We start from the raw sequence: 17,066 nt of genomic DNA, 5'->3' as shown, positions 1-17,066 counted from the left end.
CCCTACACGGCAGAGAGACATGGAAGAGGAAGGGGGAAGCTCCAGAGAGAAGGGAGATGTGAAATGCGAGGTAGGGAGAAGGGAACTATTGAACGTACGATTGAACTGTGGGAAAACAGACTTGCAGGACCATCTCAGATCAACATGAGCCATGCAAGGTCAGTCCCTTGCGGCGGCAGCTCAGGGAAGGGTTGGAGGTTTGCAATTCTTCCTGTCACTCTCAGATCAGACCGTTTCTGAGGATGGGGGTGTGGGGTAGTTATACCACTCACCTGGGAACGAGCCTTCAGACAGTGCACTTTCTCCAGAGTCCTCATGGTCATGGACACTGAGCTCCACTTCCCCTCGCTGGATGCGGCAGATTAAGTCCGGCGTGGGACCTCGATGTCCTATTCAGCAAAGTGCATTAATGATAGTTATGGCTCTTTATTCTCTGCCCGGTGCCCAATTGAGATTTATGAAATCGTTCCAATAGACTGACATTTCCTAATGGGCCTTTGAGGGAAAATGGAAAGCTGTCTGTTTAGGATGAAAGACGATGGCCCTTTTCACCCAAGTCTATGGAAAGATGGTCATATAAAAAGGTAAAGCATCAACCACTAAGAAGTACATAAAGGTTATAAAAAACTCACAGTGGCACTATGAAACATGGGCAAAGGTTCAGAAAGCTGTCATGTCCCAAAAAAGACTGTGTGTATTCAAATCCCACATGGAAAAGAGAGAGAATAAACAGGTTTATGGATGGATATATTCTAGGTCATCAGGATAACATTAATTACAGAAAAATAAATGGGTTCATTGTCAGTGAAAGTATAACGACTCTTGGAGGGAAACAGATAGGTGACAGTGGGCACGTCTACATGAGCCACGCAACGCTTGCTGCGCTTTGGAGTAATAGCACTGCGCAGTAGCGTGTCACGGCAAAAAACATGCTACTAGCCGACTGCAGGGGTGGTCAACCAGGGGTATGCACACTCTTGGGGGTACTCTGAAGGGTCCCAGGGGGTACATGGGGGTGGGCAGGGACAGAGCGCTGCCACCCCGTGCTGCTGCCTTACAGAAACAGGGCTGGGACAAGGCCAGAGCAAGGCCGCACAACAGACGTGGCACTGCCACCGCTTTCCCCACCCTGCAACGTCTGGCCGCTCACCACTCTCCCCTCCCCGGGGGTACACTTATGGAAAAGGGGGTCACCAGGGGTACACTTATTAAAAAAGGTTGAACACCCCTGGCCTGCTGCGCAGTGTTATTAGGCTAAAGCGCAGTAAGCATCACTAAATAACCATGCGCTGGCGCTACTGTGCAGTAACTCTAAGTACTGAGCATTTAGTTAGTGCTTTATTGAGGAAGTACCAAACTAAATGCAAAATATCTAAGACACATTCATGAATGTGTAGACGTGCCCAGTGACACTTTAGAGTACATAGGAAAATTATTCATATTGTCATGGCAAACGCTCCAGAAGTAGGCTATGGTCAAAAAGAAAAGGGGACTATCATGAGAATAATAGATGCAACTCCAACAGTTCTCCCACTCACTTAAATGATCAGGATAAGAGTGGATATGAACACATAGGTGGGTAACTTCTGCAGTGTGAGACACCTGCAGAGTGACAGTCCACGGGTGTTAGTCCATACGGACAAAAGAGAAAAGAAAAGGGAGGGAATATGTTCTTGGAGCGTGCAAAAATCCACGTGACATCGGTCCTGTTCCAGAATAAGATACGAGCATCTCAAAAGTGGTGGCTGGTTAATAAAGTAAGATTTCATAATAACATATTTACTTGAAGCTAAGATGAGATTCCCCACCGTGTTCAATATGGGGGGAGAGGAAGGCTTCTCGTCTTGGATCCAAGTATGAGGCTGGGGGGGCGGTATGTGGCTGCTGCAACTCTGGCTCCAGGCACCACAAACTCTGTCTGTCCCCTCCACTGCCTTTGCCCTCCTTATCGTGGGGAGCCAGACACCAGGTAGGACCAGGTAAATGGAAAAAAATGGGAACAGAACAGGCCAATGTGCCTGACTTAAGTATTAAGAGAGGATGGTGAACAATGGTTACTGCCCATGACTTAGAAAAGAGTAGAGATGTTTCCAGATGAATGGTGACCTATAATATAATAATATTGTATGAACCCGCAAGGGAGACGATTAGGAAGGCCAGGCATGAGTGGAGATGCACCTGGCAAGGGTCATTAAAAACAATAAAAAGGGATTCTCTACATCCATCAAAAGGAAGAGGAAGACCAGAGAAACAATAGGTCTCTTAGAGAATTTAGGGGGCAATCTAGTTATGGATGATGCAGAGGAGGCTGAAATATTTAATGCCCATTTTACTTCAGTTTTCAAAAATAGGGGCAGCTACCAGATGATAAGCACCAGGTTTTCATAAATAGGGGCAGCTACCAGATCATGGCAGCAAAGATAGGGAAGGAGACAGACAGCCCAGAGTAGTGGAAGATCAGGTTAGAGATCACTTAAAGAAGCTAGATGCTTTCATGTTGGCAGGGACAGACTGGATGCACCTTAGGATACTGAAAGAATTGGCTGAGGTCATCTCAGAGCCATGGGCGAATCCTCTTTGATAACTCATGAAGATTGGGCGAGGTCCTGGATAACCAGAAAAGGGCAGATATAGTGCCCATCTTTAAGACGGAAAAGAGGGAGGATCCAGGAAACTGCAAACAATACCTGGAAAGATCACAGACCTGGTCTTCAAGACACCTTGGGAAGAAGGTGATCAGGAACAATCACCACAGATTCACTAAGAGCAAGTCATGCCTGACTTGCTTCTTGATTTCCTTCTATGGTAGGGTGACAGGCTTTGTGGATGAGGGAAGAGCAATGGATGTGATATACCTTGATTTTAGCAACGCTTTGCACACTGTTTCCCACAACATTCTCATCAGCAAGCTAAGGAAATGCAGACTAGATACAAGAACTGCAAGGTGGATGTATAACTGGTTGGATCATTGTGCTCAACGAGTAGTCATCAATGGCTTAAAGTCTAGCTGGGAGGAGGTACCAAGTTGGGTTCCCCAGGGGTCAAGCTGGGTTCCCCAGGGGTCTTGCCCCGGATCTCGTATTGTCTAATCTGTCCATTAGTGAATTGGACAGTGGGATTGAAGTGCATGATTGCTCCATTTGTGGATGACACCAAGTTGGGTGGAACTGTGGACACTCAGGAGGATTCAGAACGACCTGAACTGATGGGAGAAATAGTCTGCAATCAGTGAGACGAGATTCAACAGGGACAAGTGCAAAGTCCCGCACCTGGGGCAGAATAACCACATGCACGAATACAGACTGAGGAACAACCGGCGAGGCCACAGTACGGCAGAGAAGAACCTGGGGGTTACAGCAGACCATAAGCTGAATATGCACCAACAGTGTGCTCCTGTTGACAAAAAAGCCAACAGCATCCTGGGTTGTATTCACCAAAGTGTCACTTGGAAATCAAGGGAAGTGACTGGGTACACATGACTTATAAGGACAGGCTGAGGGAACTGGGCTTATTTAGTCTAGAGAAGAGGAGACTGATAGGGGATTTAATAGCAGCCCTCAACTCCCTGAAGGAGAGTTCGAAAGAGGATGGAGCTGGACCGTTTTCAGTGGTGAGAGATGACAGAACAAAGTGCAACAGTCTCGAGTTGCAGCCTGGGAAGCGTAAGTTAGACATTAGGAAGAATATTCCCACAAGGAGGGTAGTAAAACACTGAAACAGGTCACCCAGAGAGGTGGTAGACTCTTCATCCTTGGAGGTTTTTAAGATCCAGCTAGACAAAGCCTTGGCTAGGATTATCTAATTGGGGCTGGTCCTGCTTGGAGAAGGGGGTTGGACTAGATTTGACCTCCTGAGGTCCCTTTCCACCCCAATTTTCTACGATTCTTCCACTCTACTCAGTACTGTGAGGACCTCACCTGGAGTATTGTGTCCAGTTTTGTGTCCCATGCTTCAATAAGGTATGGACAGATTGAAAAGTGTCTTATAGAAAGGGACCAACATGATTAGAGCGCTGGGAAGCTAACTTATGCTGTAAAGATGAAAGAATTGGTATTATTTAGTCTGGAGAAGAGAAGACTGAGGAGGGATCTTATAACAGGCTTCAAATAAGTGAAGAAGAAAGCCATGGAACAGAAGAGTAAGCAGGATACCAAGGGTCTCAAAGTCAATGCAGCAAAGGCAGAATCCATAGTTTGTGCAGCTGGAGATATAACAACAGAACAAGAGCCAAAATGTCAGTGACTCTTTATAAGAAAGATCTGGTTTCCATCTTGCATAAAGGGATATCATTAGGGGATGAGTGGAGGAACTGGAACAGCTAGGTGAAGAAGCAGGAGAGTCTGATAAGAGCTCCACTGTCTTGGGCTGAGGAGTAATCAAAAGAGATGGGAAAGGATCAGAGGCCACTGAAGCATGCATGCTGGGTTTGGTAAGTCTTTGGACAAGATACAAGAAGCAAGATGAAGTAAGAACAAATGTCACAAGTCACAGTTCCCAGCGACCAATTATGAATGGCATGTTTGGCATCCTGTGGGCATTTGGGAGACCAAAGGCGGTTGGTCATCTTGGGAAGAAAATGCTGGATGTGGAAGATGCAGGACTTAGAGCAAGAAACAAGCCAAGGAAGTCATCTGGAGAAGGTTAGAGGGAGGCTAGGAAAATATTACTGGTAACAAAGACCAAGATCAATGACAGAGCAGTACACAGAAAGTGGATTTAAACCACCTGCCAACTCTGCAGAAGGATAAGCTAGGAGGAGACATTTCAGAGTTCACACAGCCGGGGGGGAGAAGCAAGGAACGGAGCTTTACCTAATGAAACGAGGGCTTGGTAATTCCTCAGCATCTGCTCCCGATAAAGCGCCTTGTCTCCATCTTCCAGCAGCGTCCACTCCTTCCGCGTGAAGTACAGCGCCACGTCCTCAAACACCACCTGGAGCTGCCATCACAAGGGTTCACACTCAGCCTCATCCAGCCACAACCTTGAGGCTTACACTACCCTACAGCACTTTGCTAGCACAAGTACTCTAGGTTGGGATGCAAAACTCCCTGCCCCTTTGCTGTCACCCCTATCCGAGTACAGCTTTTGGCAGGGACTCAACCCTGCCAAAAGAGGAGTGCGTTTGTTGCCTTAGCCATGTCCTCCCAGGGAAAAAAACCCATGAAGCTATTCCTTCTGTTGGCATATGCTATGTCACCCATAGGGCAGCTAAGCTAGCATAGTAACACCAGTGGAAACTTAGTTGTGCAACCAGTCCCAAACTTTGGGAAGTGGTTTCCATACCTGCAAGTCACAAGGAGAACAATATGTCTAGCAGGGGTGATCCAGGGAATTCATCCACCTCCTGCCCTTGACCTCTAGGGCCTTGTAGGGTGGTGCCAGAAGCTCCCTTAGCTCTGCACATGGCCCTGGACCATGCTGGTCCAGAATCCCCAGGCACTCACTTTGCTCACACAACACATGGAGATCTCCCTGCTGATGTCCTACCTTAGCTGCCATCTCTCCTGCATTGACCAGAGGATTAGAAACGAAGGGCTGGGTAAAGAGGGAATGCAGATTCCCAGTGTCTTAGCCCAAGCTGCTGGAAATCAACCTGGACATACGAGAAATAAATGATTGTGACATTCAAACTCCATTCACAGAATCCGTAACTCTTAACTTTGTTCTGTCGTGTAGTGAAGTGTCCACATTTCCTTTGCACAACTCGCACTTGCAAGCAGGAAAGGGATCCTCCAGATACAATTACCATGGCATGATTAATGAATTTATTTATTTTTGTTCAGGAACTCTAGAAACAAAGCTCTAACGAGGGGAAGATACAGGAATGGCACGAGGCTGAAGTTACTAGATGCTTACAAGGGACATCATTTACAACAGCTCTTATAATTGGGGATAGTTGGGGATGGTCCTGCTTTGAGCAGGGGGCTGGACCAAATGACCTCCTGAGGTCCCTTCCAACCCTCATTTTCTACAATTCTTATAGTTTCGTAGTGCTTAGGGTCGGAAACATCACCAGGTCCGACCCCCTGCTCCAGGCAGGATTGGGTGCCGCAGTCATATCACCCCAGCCAAATATCTGTCCAGCCCCCTCTTGAAGGCCCCCCGAGGTAGTAGAGAGCACCACCTCTAATTTATCACATCACCTAAAATCAATATGATGATTTATATATATAAAAATAATATTCAATAATATCCCTTCATCAAAGAATCCAACTGGAGACTGGCTTACTGGCTGGTGAGCTTTTGTCCTCTGTGTAGATCAGGGATTAAAGCTGCATTTCTAAATCTTTCCCAGTTGGTTGCTAATAAACTACTCTGATGCGACTGTTTCTCTAGCATCAGAGTAATAAAGGACATATATTGTCAAACCTGTAAACACCTTGGGAGAACCACCGGTAATATAGATCCTTTGAAAGGGAAAGATGATGTTCACCAGGGTGCTGCACTAAAACCACTAGATTTTAGCATGTTGTATTTTTTGCATGGGAAGGAGAGGAGGGGAAAGCAATTCCTTCCACATTTGAGCAATACGTTGTCTAGGGGTTAACAGGAAGAAGGACAGATTTCATTCTGCACAAAGCAATCTTCCTTTCGCGAGGCAGTCTTTAGGCCCACCAGGTGATCCAAAGGGTTAGTACCACCTACAACGAGTCATATTTCTGGTTACTTGCCCGCCAGAACATTTGAAACTCTGGGCACAACCATCATATATGGAAAAAGCAGCCTTTTTCTCTGCAGCTTCTCCAACCTGATGCATCACCGCTCGAAAAATGAGCGGAGGATCCTAGTTGAAACATGTCATCTGTAAGTTTTCCTTGGGAAAACAGAAGGCAGATGAATAACCCCACTCCCCTATTTCTTTCTATTGTTCTAGGTTACTTTCCTTCCCCAGGTCTTTTTCCCTCCAGAAGTCTTCCTCTCCATCCCCTTCTCCATTTAAATGGCATAGATTTTAGAAATTAACCTTTCACTCTTGAGCTCGCATATGCCAGTTATTCAGAAGGGGTAGGTGGTGTAATGTGAGCTTTTCAACCTTTATGGGTAATTAAAACATTTGCAATTTGAAGGTACTGAAGAAAAGACGCGCTTGCCGCAACCATCATCACAAATTGCTTGATGATACCTTATATCCTCCCTCCAAAAAGAGTTGCCCTAACTGGGTAATCCCCACCCTGACCTATACAGAGCTGCATGTCTAATAACTTCTAGGGAGGAGCTCTGTATTTTTACCAAGTTGCTCAGGAGCAGGGGCTGGAGGAAAGCAATGATTCATGATCCCAAGGTGGTCTTCAAGGGGTTTTGGCCTAAACTGGTCTCTTACTCTACACCCATTCCCTTGAACCATTCACTTTCTATAGCAATCTACAGGTTTGAATAAGGTTTCACCCACCAGCTCATAACATCCTCCAGCTGAGCTGCATGAAAATAGGCCTTTATACTGCATGCTGCAAGACCTCCCATCTTAGCAGGCTTGTGTAATAGAGATGCACTTACCCTTGTCTTATTTTTCCAGATGAAGTGCAGGAGACCAGCTGGCCAAGCCTTTCAAGTACTCCCTGGTGGACATTTAGATGAACGCTGGAATGAAAAGAAAAACTTGGGGAGTACATTCATTGTCATGAGGGTTTGGTCTGCCCATGCTAGCAATGTTTGTCCTCCACGCTCCACCCATTCTTGGAGGGACACTGCTATTGTAGACCCAACAGATAAATAATTAACCTTCAAGAGGCCCTTGTGCTTTTCTCTTCTGTTAATGCCCAGGTCTCTCACTGAATTTTTAGCCAACTAGAGGAATACAAAACTAAAATTCTTGGTTCAAAGGTGATACCTTTTATCAGACCAACTAGAAAACAGCAAAAAAAACCCCCAACCCTTGCTTTTCAAGCTTTTGGGTACACACACCCTTCAAGTTGGGGGGAAATTAAAGATAGTAAAAGTCCCCTTAGGTAGAAAACTCTATACACTCAAGGTTTTCATATTCCAGCTCAAGTTTCTCAGAAATACCTACCATTTCTGATGTATCGCAATTAATTTTAGCTCCTGAGACCAAGCCAAATCTGCACTGAATTTTTCTGCAAATTTAAATGTATATGGGTTTTTTTTTCCCATTCCAGCTCCAGTTCCTCAGAAGACTTAAGATTTGCTATATCGCAATTCATATTATACCTGATGATCAAGCTGAAGCTACAGGCCTGGAAAACATTTTTTTTTTTTTTAAGGAGGAAAGAGGGTCTTTCAGGACTTGTCACTGACAAAAAGGAAGGAACGGCGTGAAAGGACAGCATCTCTCGGAAAAGCAAATGCAGAGGTTTGCCTTTTAAAGATGCCTTTGCACATACAAAACAGGAGTTGCTTTTATAGGGGAAGAAAAGAGGGCCATACAATCCTTGAGAGAGTGCTACCCAAAATAACTTTCCCCTCCATGAATACATAAAGAGCCTCTGCTGGGGGTGCACCATGGTTAATTTTCCTCTTAGCTGTCCTCTGATCATCATCTCCATCTGCCATCCTCAAGGTTAATTCAATATGCCCCTCTTTCCTATTTGACTGTCTTGGGGAACAATGTGGTGGCTGCAACCATCCTGCCCTGAGGTGCCCAGACTACAACTGGGTCTCTTGTAAAAGCACAAGGCCTAAATCTTCTTATGAAAAACCCTCCTCCTTTTAACAGGGCCATTCAGGTCTGTGAAGTTTAGAGAAATTATTTGCTCAGCTCACCTGTTCCGCCGCAGTTTGCATCCTTTTCATTCATTTGGTAGGCTACAAGTCCACTCCATCACCCACTCCCTGCCAATACTCTCATAAGCAATGTACCCTCACCCATGCAAACACTGAATACAGTTTAAACTAAAAAAAACAAGCAGGAAGACTATCTAGGTTATAACTTTGGTATATTTGATATCCCTATGTTGCATTTGCAGTTCCCATGTATCCTTTTATGCATTTATTTCATAGACATTTTAGAGCTCATTTAAAACGAGCTCTAAAATTAACTTCATGAACCTCCCCCCCACCCCTTATTATTTACCCAGACTAATTTCTCACACATCTGGATGCCCAAATGTTGCTTCATTTCTACCCTTTGCTGCTGTCTCCTTTTTCAAAATGTGTAGATTCAACCTAACCCTCAACTGGACGGGGATGGTGAACCCCTCCCAACCTGAGCAGTGAAATCCTTCCCTGAGGGTTTCCAATTCCCTTCTTCTTTCCACTATTTTTATACCAGTGCAGATCACTAACATGACACACTATATTTATACTCCTCCCCCCATCCCCTGCCCTTTTACTTTTAGCCTCAAAACATGCTGTTTTGTGCCAAATTTTACATAGCATCTCAGTTCCCACATTCCTATTTTTATCTTCTTGTTTTTCTGCAATACATCCCTTTCCTTTTTCGTTGCATCTCTCTCATCCGAGTTGTCTTCAGTGCAGCTCAAATCCTCCACTAACACTTTGCCATTTGGCAGCACGGTGTTGCTCCTTGCTGCCTGCATCCAGCTCAGCCAGAGGTTCCAGCAAGTTTTTTGCTCGGTTCAGTTGCTCGAGTATTTTAAGGTCTTGCTTTTACTCTTCTCTCGTGTACGGCTGGTGTTGACATGCGAAGGCACGTTTAAAGGACACCCCCATCCGTATCCTATAGCTGCAGTTCCAAGAAATGTGCAACCCCCTTCCTTTTCCTTTGTGTAGATTGTGACAAGCCTTGAACACCTTTGTTACACCCTGAGAAATGATGCAATTATGAGCCTGCCCAGATAGAGCCTGCCTCTGTGTGCTCTATCTATCTATAACACTGGTTCTCTGTTTTTTTGGACTCCAGGCAATCCTCCGGGCACTCCATAACTTGCATGAATTGAAAGTTTCTGAAACTAATTTATATAATATTATACTAATTTCTGAAACCCAATTTCAAAAACTAATTTATAATAATACGGTGCTGACCCCCTTACACAGGGTCCGGGCAGTAGGGGTGGGGGGACTGTCCAGGCAGGGACAAGCCTGAGCCTACCTTAGCTGCTCACCTTATCTTCCCATGCCTGAAGAAAGGAGCTTGTGCCCAAAAGCTTGCAAAGAATGATTTTTCTCCAAATATTTAGTTGGTCTAATAAAAAATACCACATTTACCCAAAGAACGGTGTCTGCTTATCCCCTTGCACCTTGCAACACCCTTCAAAGGATCTGGATGCACCCCGGTTGCGAATCACAGGTCAAAACAGCCTACTAAGCCATGCAAGTCAGAAGGTAGCCAAAAGGCAGGGACGATCTGTACCTCATAGACCGACTAAAGCAGAGACGCCTACGCTTTTGTGAGCAAACAGCTTGCTTTGCCAGATGCTGTGAAGGTCCAGCAGGAAAAGGACTGGAAGGGCTGCTGCCTTGGTGTCCAGCTGTTGGAGGGAGGGGAAGGCCTGCTTTGCCTTTTCCCCTACAAGTCACATTGACTTACGTGTGCGCCTCTGTGCAGTTATGGCCAATTGCAGGTTTTACTGTGTCTTTATATCTGGCTTTCAACCCTCCCCCCAGGCCCACCTTCCTCTACCTTCTCTCCTCCCTGGCACTTGCCATCCTCACTTCTGCAGCCCCAGTGAGCTGTCGGGATGGATGACCTTGTGAAAGCAGCTTTTCCAATGGAGTCCACTCAACAAAGAGGTGGGGGAAGTGTTTTTTTGGAGGTGAAGATGGATTGGTGATACTTGCAGATTGTACCATTTGCCCCTTGAAGCTCTAGCTCCACACAACCGGCTTCTGCAGCAATCCCCGCGGACTTGTCTTTCATCTCGATCGTACGGCAGTGCAAAGGGACTGGAACTGGGATATAATTCACTGGATGGTGGGTTATTGCCCACTGGCTGTCAAGAGTCAGGCATATGCTTACTCCAAGTAAAATGAATGCTCATGAGGCTGTCCTGACCCTGGCTGGGTTGGGGGGACCCTCATGGGCTTTTGCTCCCCAGTGCTGGCTGGATCTCTCTCCTGCACCACCCCAATTAGTCTCCCATCCAGGCAGCAATTGTCTGCCTTGTCTGCTACCTCTCCCTCCCAATGGAAGTCTCTTGCTGCAAATCTCCCTGCTCCCCGAGCCTTCAATCCCACTCACCAACCAGGCAGAGAGATGTCCTCCTCCTTGGAGCTTGCAGTTGACTCAGAGCCTTAAAAAAAAGGGACAGGAAAGTGCTTCTGCTTTTACCCCTCTTCTCACCTGACCCTGGGTATCTCTACCCCTCTGCTTGGCTCTGGGACTGGATGATCTCCCAAGGACACAAGCCAAAGTCCAACTCTGGGGAACAGAGGAGTTGTGTGAAGACGAGCCCATCAGGTCTGCTAGCAGTGTGCCAAGCAACCCTCAAGAAAATCCCATATCCTAGTCCTAGTGTGCAATTAACACGTTTCTCCCAGAAACAACTGCTCCGTTTCCGGAAACAAAAATTCATCAGCTGGCTGCATGAGAGGAAATAAGGACTAAACACTGATATCGGGTTCACGGCGCATCACAGCTTATCGAGTCTTTCCGCTGAAAGGTGAGATGACCCAGCTCCCTTTGGATAGGCCTTGATTTCCCAGTCCTCGATTTCCCAGTACTCAGCTACTTTTCTGCAAATTGTGTTCTGCTCCCCTGGATAATTCCTCTCACTCCTTCCCCTCTGCTGTGTTTTCCCTATGCTGGGCCTGGCTCTTGTGACCAGAGACCCCATGAAGATCTCACCCTACCAGACCTGAGGAAGCAGCGCTTACATTGGAAAGCTCATCTGACTTGATCCCAACCATCTAGTTGGTCCAATAAAAGGGATCGCTCTGAGAGAGATGTCTTGCGCTAGAAAGCTTGTCTGTCTCGAGCCCAATTCTGTAGTTGGTCGAGCAAGAGAGAATTCCCCCCAAAGATCCGAGAAACAACCTGCCCCATCACAGACTGAAGGCATTAAAGCAGGGGTGCGCAACCTTTTTCGGGTCCCATGACACAGGGGCGGGGGCTAGATCTGACCGACGGCCTGCGGGTTGAGTCCGACTGGGGTTTGGCAACCGTTGACCCTACCTGGGGTTGAGTGTCCTTGCATTAAAGTAGGACCGAGCCCAAGGCTGCTATGCCCTCTTCCCCTTACGGGGTGAAGCTCTAGCTGGTGGGGGAGTGTTGGGGGGGTGACTACCATGCTGCAAATATTTTGGGGGTTTTGATATGATCCCCACACACAGCAGGGAGCTTGGTGAAAATATCTCCTCTGCTGAAGATAAAACGGAAAGGACCTCAAAGATCATCTGATTTTGAGCTTTATCCATTTCATCCTCCCCTGCTCCCCGCAATACATGGAACTGGCTGGGACAAGGGCTTGTGGGGCAGCTCGCCTGGCAGGGGATACCTCCTTACCCATCTTCCAAAGAAACATTAAATAAAACCCCAGCCCCTCACATTTCCGGCTTGTTTTCAAGCCTGCAAATTTAAAGATTCTGAGTATGGGAGTTGTTTTTCAACTGCTTCCCCACCTCTTCCCCAGAGCAAGGTGGCAGAGATAGAGACAGATCAATGCAGATAGATAGATATATATAGAGAGAGAGAAATAGAGACAGCTATAGAGAGAGAGAGATAAAGATAGATAGATATATCTATATCTACGTATACATATATATATTTAAAGGGTAGCATACAAATGATGATGTGGCGTAGGCATGATGGTCCAGAAATTGGAGGCAAGGATGTCTTAGGGTGATCTCTTTTAGCGGGCCAACTACATAGTTGGGATAAAGATAGATGAGCTTTTGAATGCTAGACATGCTTCATCGGGTCATCAAAAGCGTGTCCAACTCTAACCCAAATATATAGTCTCCCCCAAAAATAATCTCACCCTAAGAGACCTGATGAAGAATGCCTTGCACTGGAAAGCTTGTTTAAATTTACCCCAACTACAGAGGTGGTCCAATCAAAGAAAAAAACCCTAAGAAATCCTTGCTATATAAATAGATTTGAGCCCTGGGGAGTGAACCATCGCTTTCTCTTGTTTGTAGTGGTATAGAGCGAGAGACAGAGAGCACAAGCTTTTCTGAAGCCAAGTGCACATCTTAAAAATAGCTGTTTACCATCGTAGTTGGGGCATGGGAGAGGCGGTAAATACAGCCCTAGACTGCAAGGGTGGTGGGGAAAATTTGCCCAGACTACAAACACAAGAAAAAACATTGATTCATACCCCAGGGCTCAAATTAACTTAAATAGCGAGGATTTCTTAGCGTTTACCTTTGAATGGACCAACTCTGTAGTTAGGATAAAGTTAAACAAGCTTTTCCAATGCAAGACATTCTTTGCCGGGTCTTTTAGGGCGAGGTCTTATTTTTGGACCCGCTATATATTTGGGATAAAGTTAGACAAGCTTTTGATGACCCGATGAAGCATGTCAAGCATTCGAAAACGTGGCTAACTATCCCAACTACAAAGCTGGTCCACTAATAGAGATCACCCTAGGAAATCCTTACCTCTAACTTTCGAACCATCATGCCTCCATCATTACTCTGCTGCCACCATTTAAGTAGCGCTCACCAGTACTGGGAAGCAGAGCCATTTAGAAACACTCACCAAGAACATTTAGCAGACGCCATTTCATCGTGATCTGCACATTTTGTGAAGCAGTTTAAACAGCTTTGTAAAAGAAAAATAAATCGGGACTTCACTTGACATTAAAATGCTGCCGTGAGGGGAGGAAAAGCTATTTCATTAATGTGCTGCCAGCATTATCTGCCAAGCTATTACAACAAACTTCAAGTCAATAGAAACCAGTGATTTTGCGCGCTCTAACTTTTTTTCTGAATTTCTCTAGGGTTGTTGGTTGAAGCTGGTCTAAGGGCATAGGCAGAAAAAGGTTCTTTGGGTAAAAGTGATATCTTTTATGAGACCACCTAAACAGTTGGAAAATAAATTGTTCTTTGCAAGCTATTGGGTACAAACACTTGTGTCTGAAGCAGGGTGTTTGTACCCAAAAGCTTGCAAAGAACAATTTTTTCCAACTATTTAGTTTATTTTATAAAAGATACCACATTTACCTAAAGAATCTCATCTGCCTTCTGAATTTCTCAGCGCTCGCTGTGGATGAGGGCAGAGAAGGCCTCTTCTTTACTGTGTGCAAGGGATGCATGAAATGCCACCCTCCTTACAATTGTAAAAGTCCCCACAGATAGAAAATCAACCTATTTTCTATTATTTTCCATCTATGGGGACTTTTACCATCTTTAAATTTGCCCTCAGTCTGAAGAAGGATGCGTGCGCCCAAGAGCTTGCGAAGAAAAGATTAAAAAAAATTTTTTTTTTTGCGATTTCTTAGTTGGTCTAATAAAAGGTATCATCTCTGAACCAAGAGTTTGAGTTTTGCATTTGATTTTGTCTCAGACCAACACAGCTCCCAAATTCCCCCCTCCTACCATTGCATTTGCATTCATTGTTCCTGCCAGCAAACTTGTGTGTTCAGCAGTGGCTTAGCAGCAAACACGGCCACTGTGTACAGGGCAGCGGTGGCTCCTGCCAAGCTGATGGCAGCGGTGCGTCCAGTTGATGCTTTTACACCCCTCCCAAAAAGAGCGTGACTGGGTACCAGGTACCCTGGTGGGGTTGAACCCGGACATTAGAAAACAGCCCCAAAGAATCAGCGTCACACCCGAAAGCTTCACCTCAACCTGTTGCTAAAGGCAGAACCATCCCATTTGGTTCTTCCGGGAAACTCAAAGGGAACATCAGTGCGGGGGCACGGGGAGCACCGACACGTTCATTAATAAGCATTACTTACGGCGCATTAAGGCGAGTGCTTGCTTAACCAAGCACTAATTCAATGCGCGGGAATTTGTGCTTGCTGCCGGGCATGGTTTTTTGGTGTAGCCTAATCCCACCGCGCAGCAGCGTATTTGCATGGGGTTTGCCCTGTACGTTACTGCAGTGTTATTAGTAAGCGTCTCATGGAGATGCACCCATTGACTGGGTCGCACCACCAGTGCCCAGTGGCCTGTGTCTCGGCGCTCGTCTTGTAGCTGCCCCAAGCGATCAGTGACGTGCCCTTACTGCCCCCTTTTATAGCTTTACTTGGCGGGGTTTGGCCCGCTGTCCCGAGGGGCCTGCGTCACATCACTTAGCTTGGAAGGGACAGTGGCCTGGGTCCCGCCCCCCGCCGCGGGCCTTGCTCCTCTCCAATATTTCAGGTTTTGGAAGGCCGGATTCAGAAACCGGTGCATAATAACCCCCCATTTGCCATTCATATCACTCCCTTCCTCAATAAACAACCCCCTACTGGCTTTCTCTGCATCACGAAGCACGCTTTTCTCATTTTTTTTTTTTTTGGCAAGTCTACGAGTCCCAACCTGAAGCGGGGTTGCACGGAGGACGAAGCCGGGCTGGTCTCAGCGGCGCAACGCGGAGCAATGGGCTCAAGCTGCAGCAAGGGAGGCTGAGTTGGGGTATTAGGGACAATGTAGGAGGGGGGTTGCGCTGGGGCTGGTCCTGCTGGGAGCAGAGGTGCGGTCCCTTCCCACCCGGGTGTCCTAGCTAGCATGCAGCGGGGTGAGACGCCCCAGCCCTTGCAAAGCCCGTCTCCCGTCTCGCGGCCCCGCTCCTACCTTCCCGGCTGCGGGTGCGGGCGCTGCACCGCGGGACGCGGAGGAAGAGGCGGGACAGGAAAAGCGCCGCGGCCGCTTGCCTCGCTCCTCCCCCGGGCACCGGCCGCGGGATTCGGGGCAATGGGCTGCGGCTGCAGCACGGGAAACTGAGGCCGGAGCCCCGGAGGAGCGGCGCGGGGGATGCTCGGGCTCGCTTGGAGGAGGAGCAGGGGGCTGACGCCGGCACCACCCTGCTCTGCGGAGGCCTCTTCCAGATGACTGCTGTGCGCTCAGCTCTGGGGGGCGTCTTTTCCCCTCCCCAGGGCAGGGACTGCTTCCCCCACCGGCCCTGGGCTGGGGGCTAGCAGCAGACACCCTCCCTATGTGCCCTGGCAGACCCAGAGATGCCGGTTGCTGGAGCCAACACTTTGCAGCACTGCATCTTTTCTAAAAAAAAAGCTGTTTAAGAAGAGGTGAGGCATGGCTCGGCCACCTAACCCATCTAGGAGGCTACCAGCTGGAGTCCATCCAGGACCGGTGCCCCCAACACGCCTGGTCTCCCCTGTGTCTGGCGTGGCCTGCATCTCACCCCCGCCTGGCCTGGGAAAGGATGGAGCCGAGGGGCTCCCTGGTGCCAGCCGTGGGGAAAGGGGGGCTGCGCTACCCCTGCCCTGAAGCCACCTTTCCCTGCCAGTCTCCCTCTTGGGGGGGCTGGCAGGGCCAGGGCGGAGCTGCAGCAGGACGTGATGCTGCCTCGAAATCCAGCCAGTTCCTTCCGTTCTCCCTCCCCCGGCTGCAGACCAGGCCTGGCAGGAGGAGGAGCGAGCGGGCTGCAGGTCGGGCATTGGCAGGGCTTGGGGGACAGGGGCACCTGTGCCCACTGCACGTGCATACGTTAGCGGTGATGCCCCTGCCTGCTTCTGGGTCAGACGCTCTGCGCAGGAGCTGCACCCGCTTGTGCTGGGGCTGAGCCCAGGGGCAGCTGGTGCCTGCTTCCTGCAGCGTTATGGGAGCTGGGTTGGGGGGGTCGTGCAAGTGCTGTAGACAGCGGGTAGAAGAAAAGGGATGGATAGTTATGTCAAGGCAGGGGAGCGGGACACAACCGCAGCACCCCTCTGGGCATGGAGCTGGGGCAGTGTGGTGTAGTCCCGGCTCTTCCATCCCCTGATAAAATCATTATCTTTCATGCAGGAGCAAGTTGGCATAGGGCCCCAAGCTGGGTCCCCTGGCAGAGAAGATGGCTGCTGAGCCAAGGTCAATGCCTGCCTGGGGTCTCCCATTCCCAGACCCGCTGCAGCCTCCGGTGATGATGGTGGAGCAGGACGCAAGTGGCCCTGGCCCCACAGCAGGAGCTAAATCGGTATGAGAAGTCCCTCGTGTCATCACAGCTGGTACTGGCAGGGAGCTCCCCAGACAGGCAGCCTCATAACCTTTTCCACCCCAGATGGTGGACTCTCTCCTGTTGCTCGTTACTCTCGCCATCCTGGCTTCACTCAGCTCAGCTCCCCACT

The 17,066-nt window shown here is 48.1% G+C and overlaps 1 protein-coding gene across 4 annotated transcripts in view; it reads right to left on the bottom strand.

The window, feature by feature from the left end:
* The window catches only part of LOC102369102, a 46,804-nt gene extending 31,096 nt beyond the window's left edge, over positions 1–15,708 (bottom strand). Inside the window, exons 1-7 of one of the 4 annotated variants that reach the window (XM_025194824.1) lie at positions 15,577–15,623; positions 11,096–11,147; positions 10,705–10,847; positions 7,495–7,578; positions 5,488–5,593; positions 4,812–4,938; positions 273–389 (exon numbers count right to left, since the gene is read on the bottom strand). In XM_025194824.1, the coding sequence (XP_025050609.1) occupies positions 273–389; positions 4,812–4,938; positions 5,488–5,499 (256 nt within the window). In that variant the 5' untranslated portion in view covers positions 5,500–5,593; positions 7,495–7,578; positions 10,705–10,847; positions 11,096–11,147; positions 15,577–15,623. Of the gene's footprint in view, positions 1–272; positions 390–4,811; positions 4,939–5,487; positions 5,594–7,494; positions 7,579–8,718; positions 8,833–10,704; positions 10,848–11,095; positions 11,148–15,321; positions 15,455–15,576 lie in introns of those variants that run through there. The other 3 variants (XM_025194822.1, XM_025194823.1, XM_025194825.1) reach the window with 3 other exon arrangements.
* Positions 15,709–17,066: the final 1,358 nt, after the last annotated feature.

Source organism: Alligator sinensis, unplaced genomic scaffold, assembly GCF_000455745.1.
Source record: "Alligator sinensis unplaced genomic scaffold, ASM45574v1 scaffold363_1, whole genome shotgun sequence".
NCBI classification, from domain to species: Eukaryota; Metazoa; Chordata; order Crocodylia; family Alligatoridae; genus Alligator; species Alligator sinensis.
The sequence above is the reverse complement of the archived record's forward strand: the minus strand, read 5'-3'. Positions and strand labels throughout refer to the sequence as shown.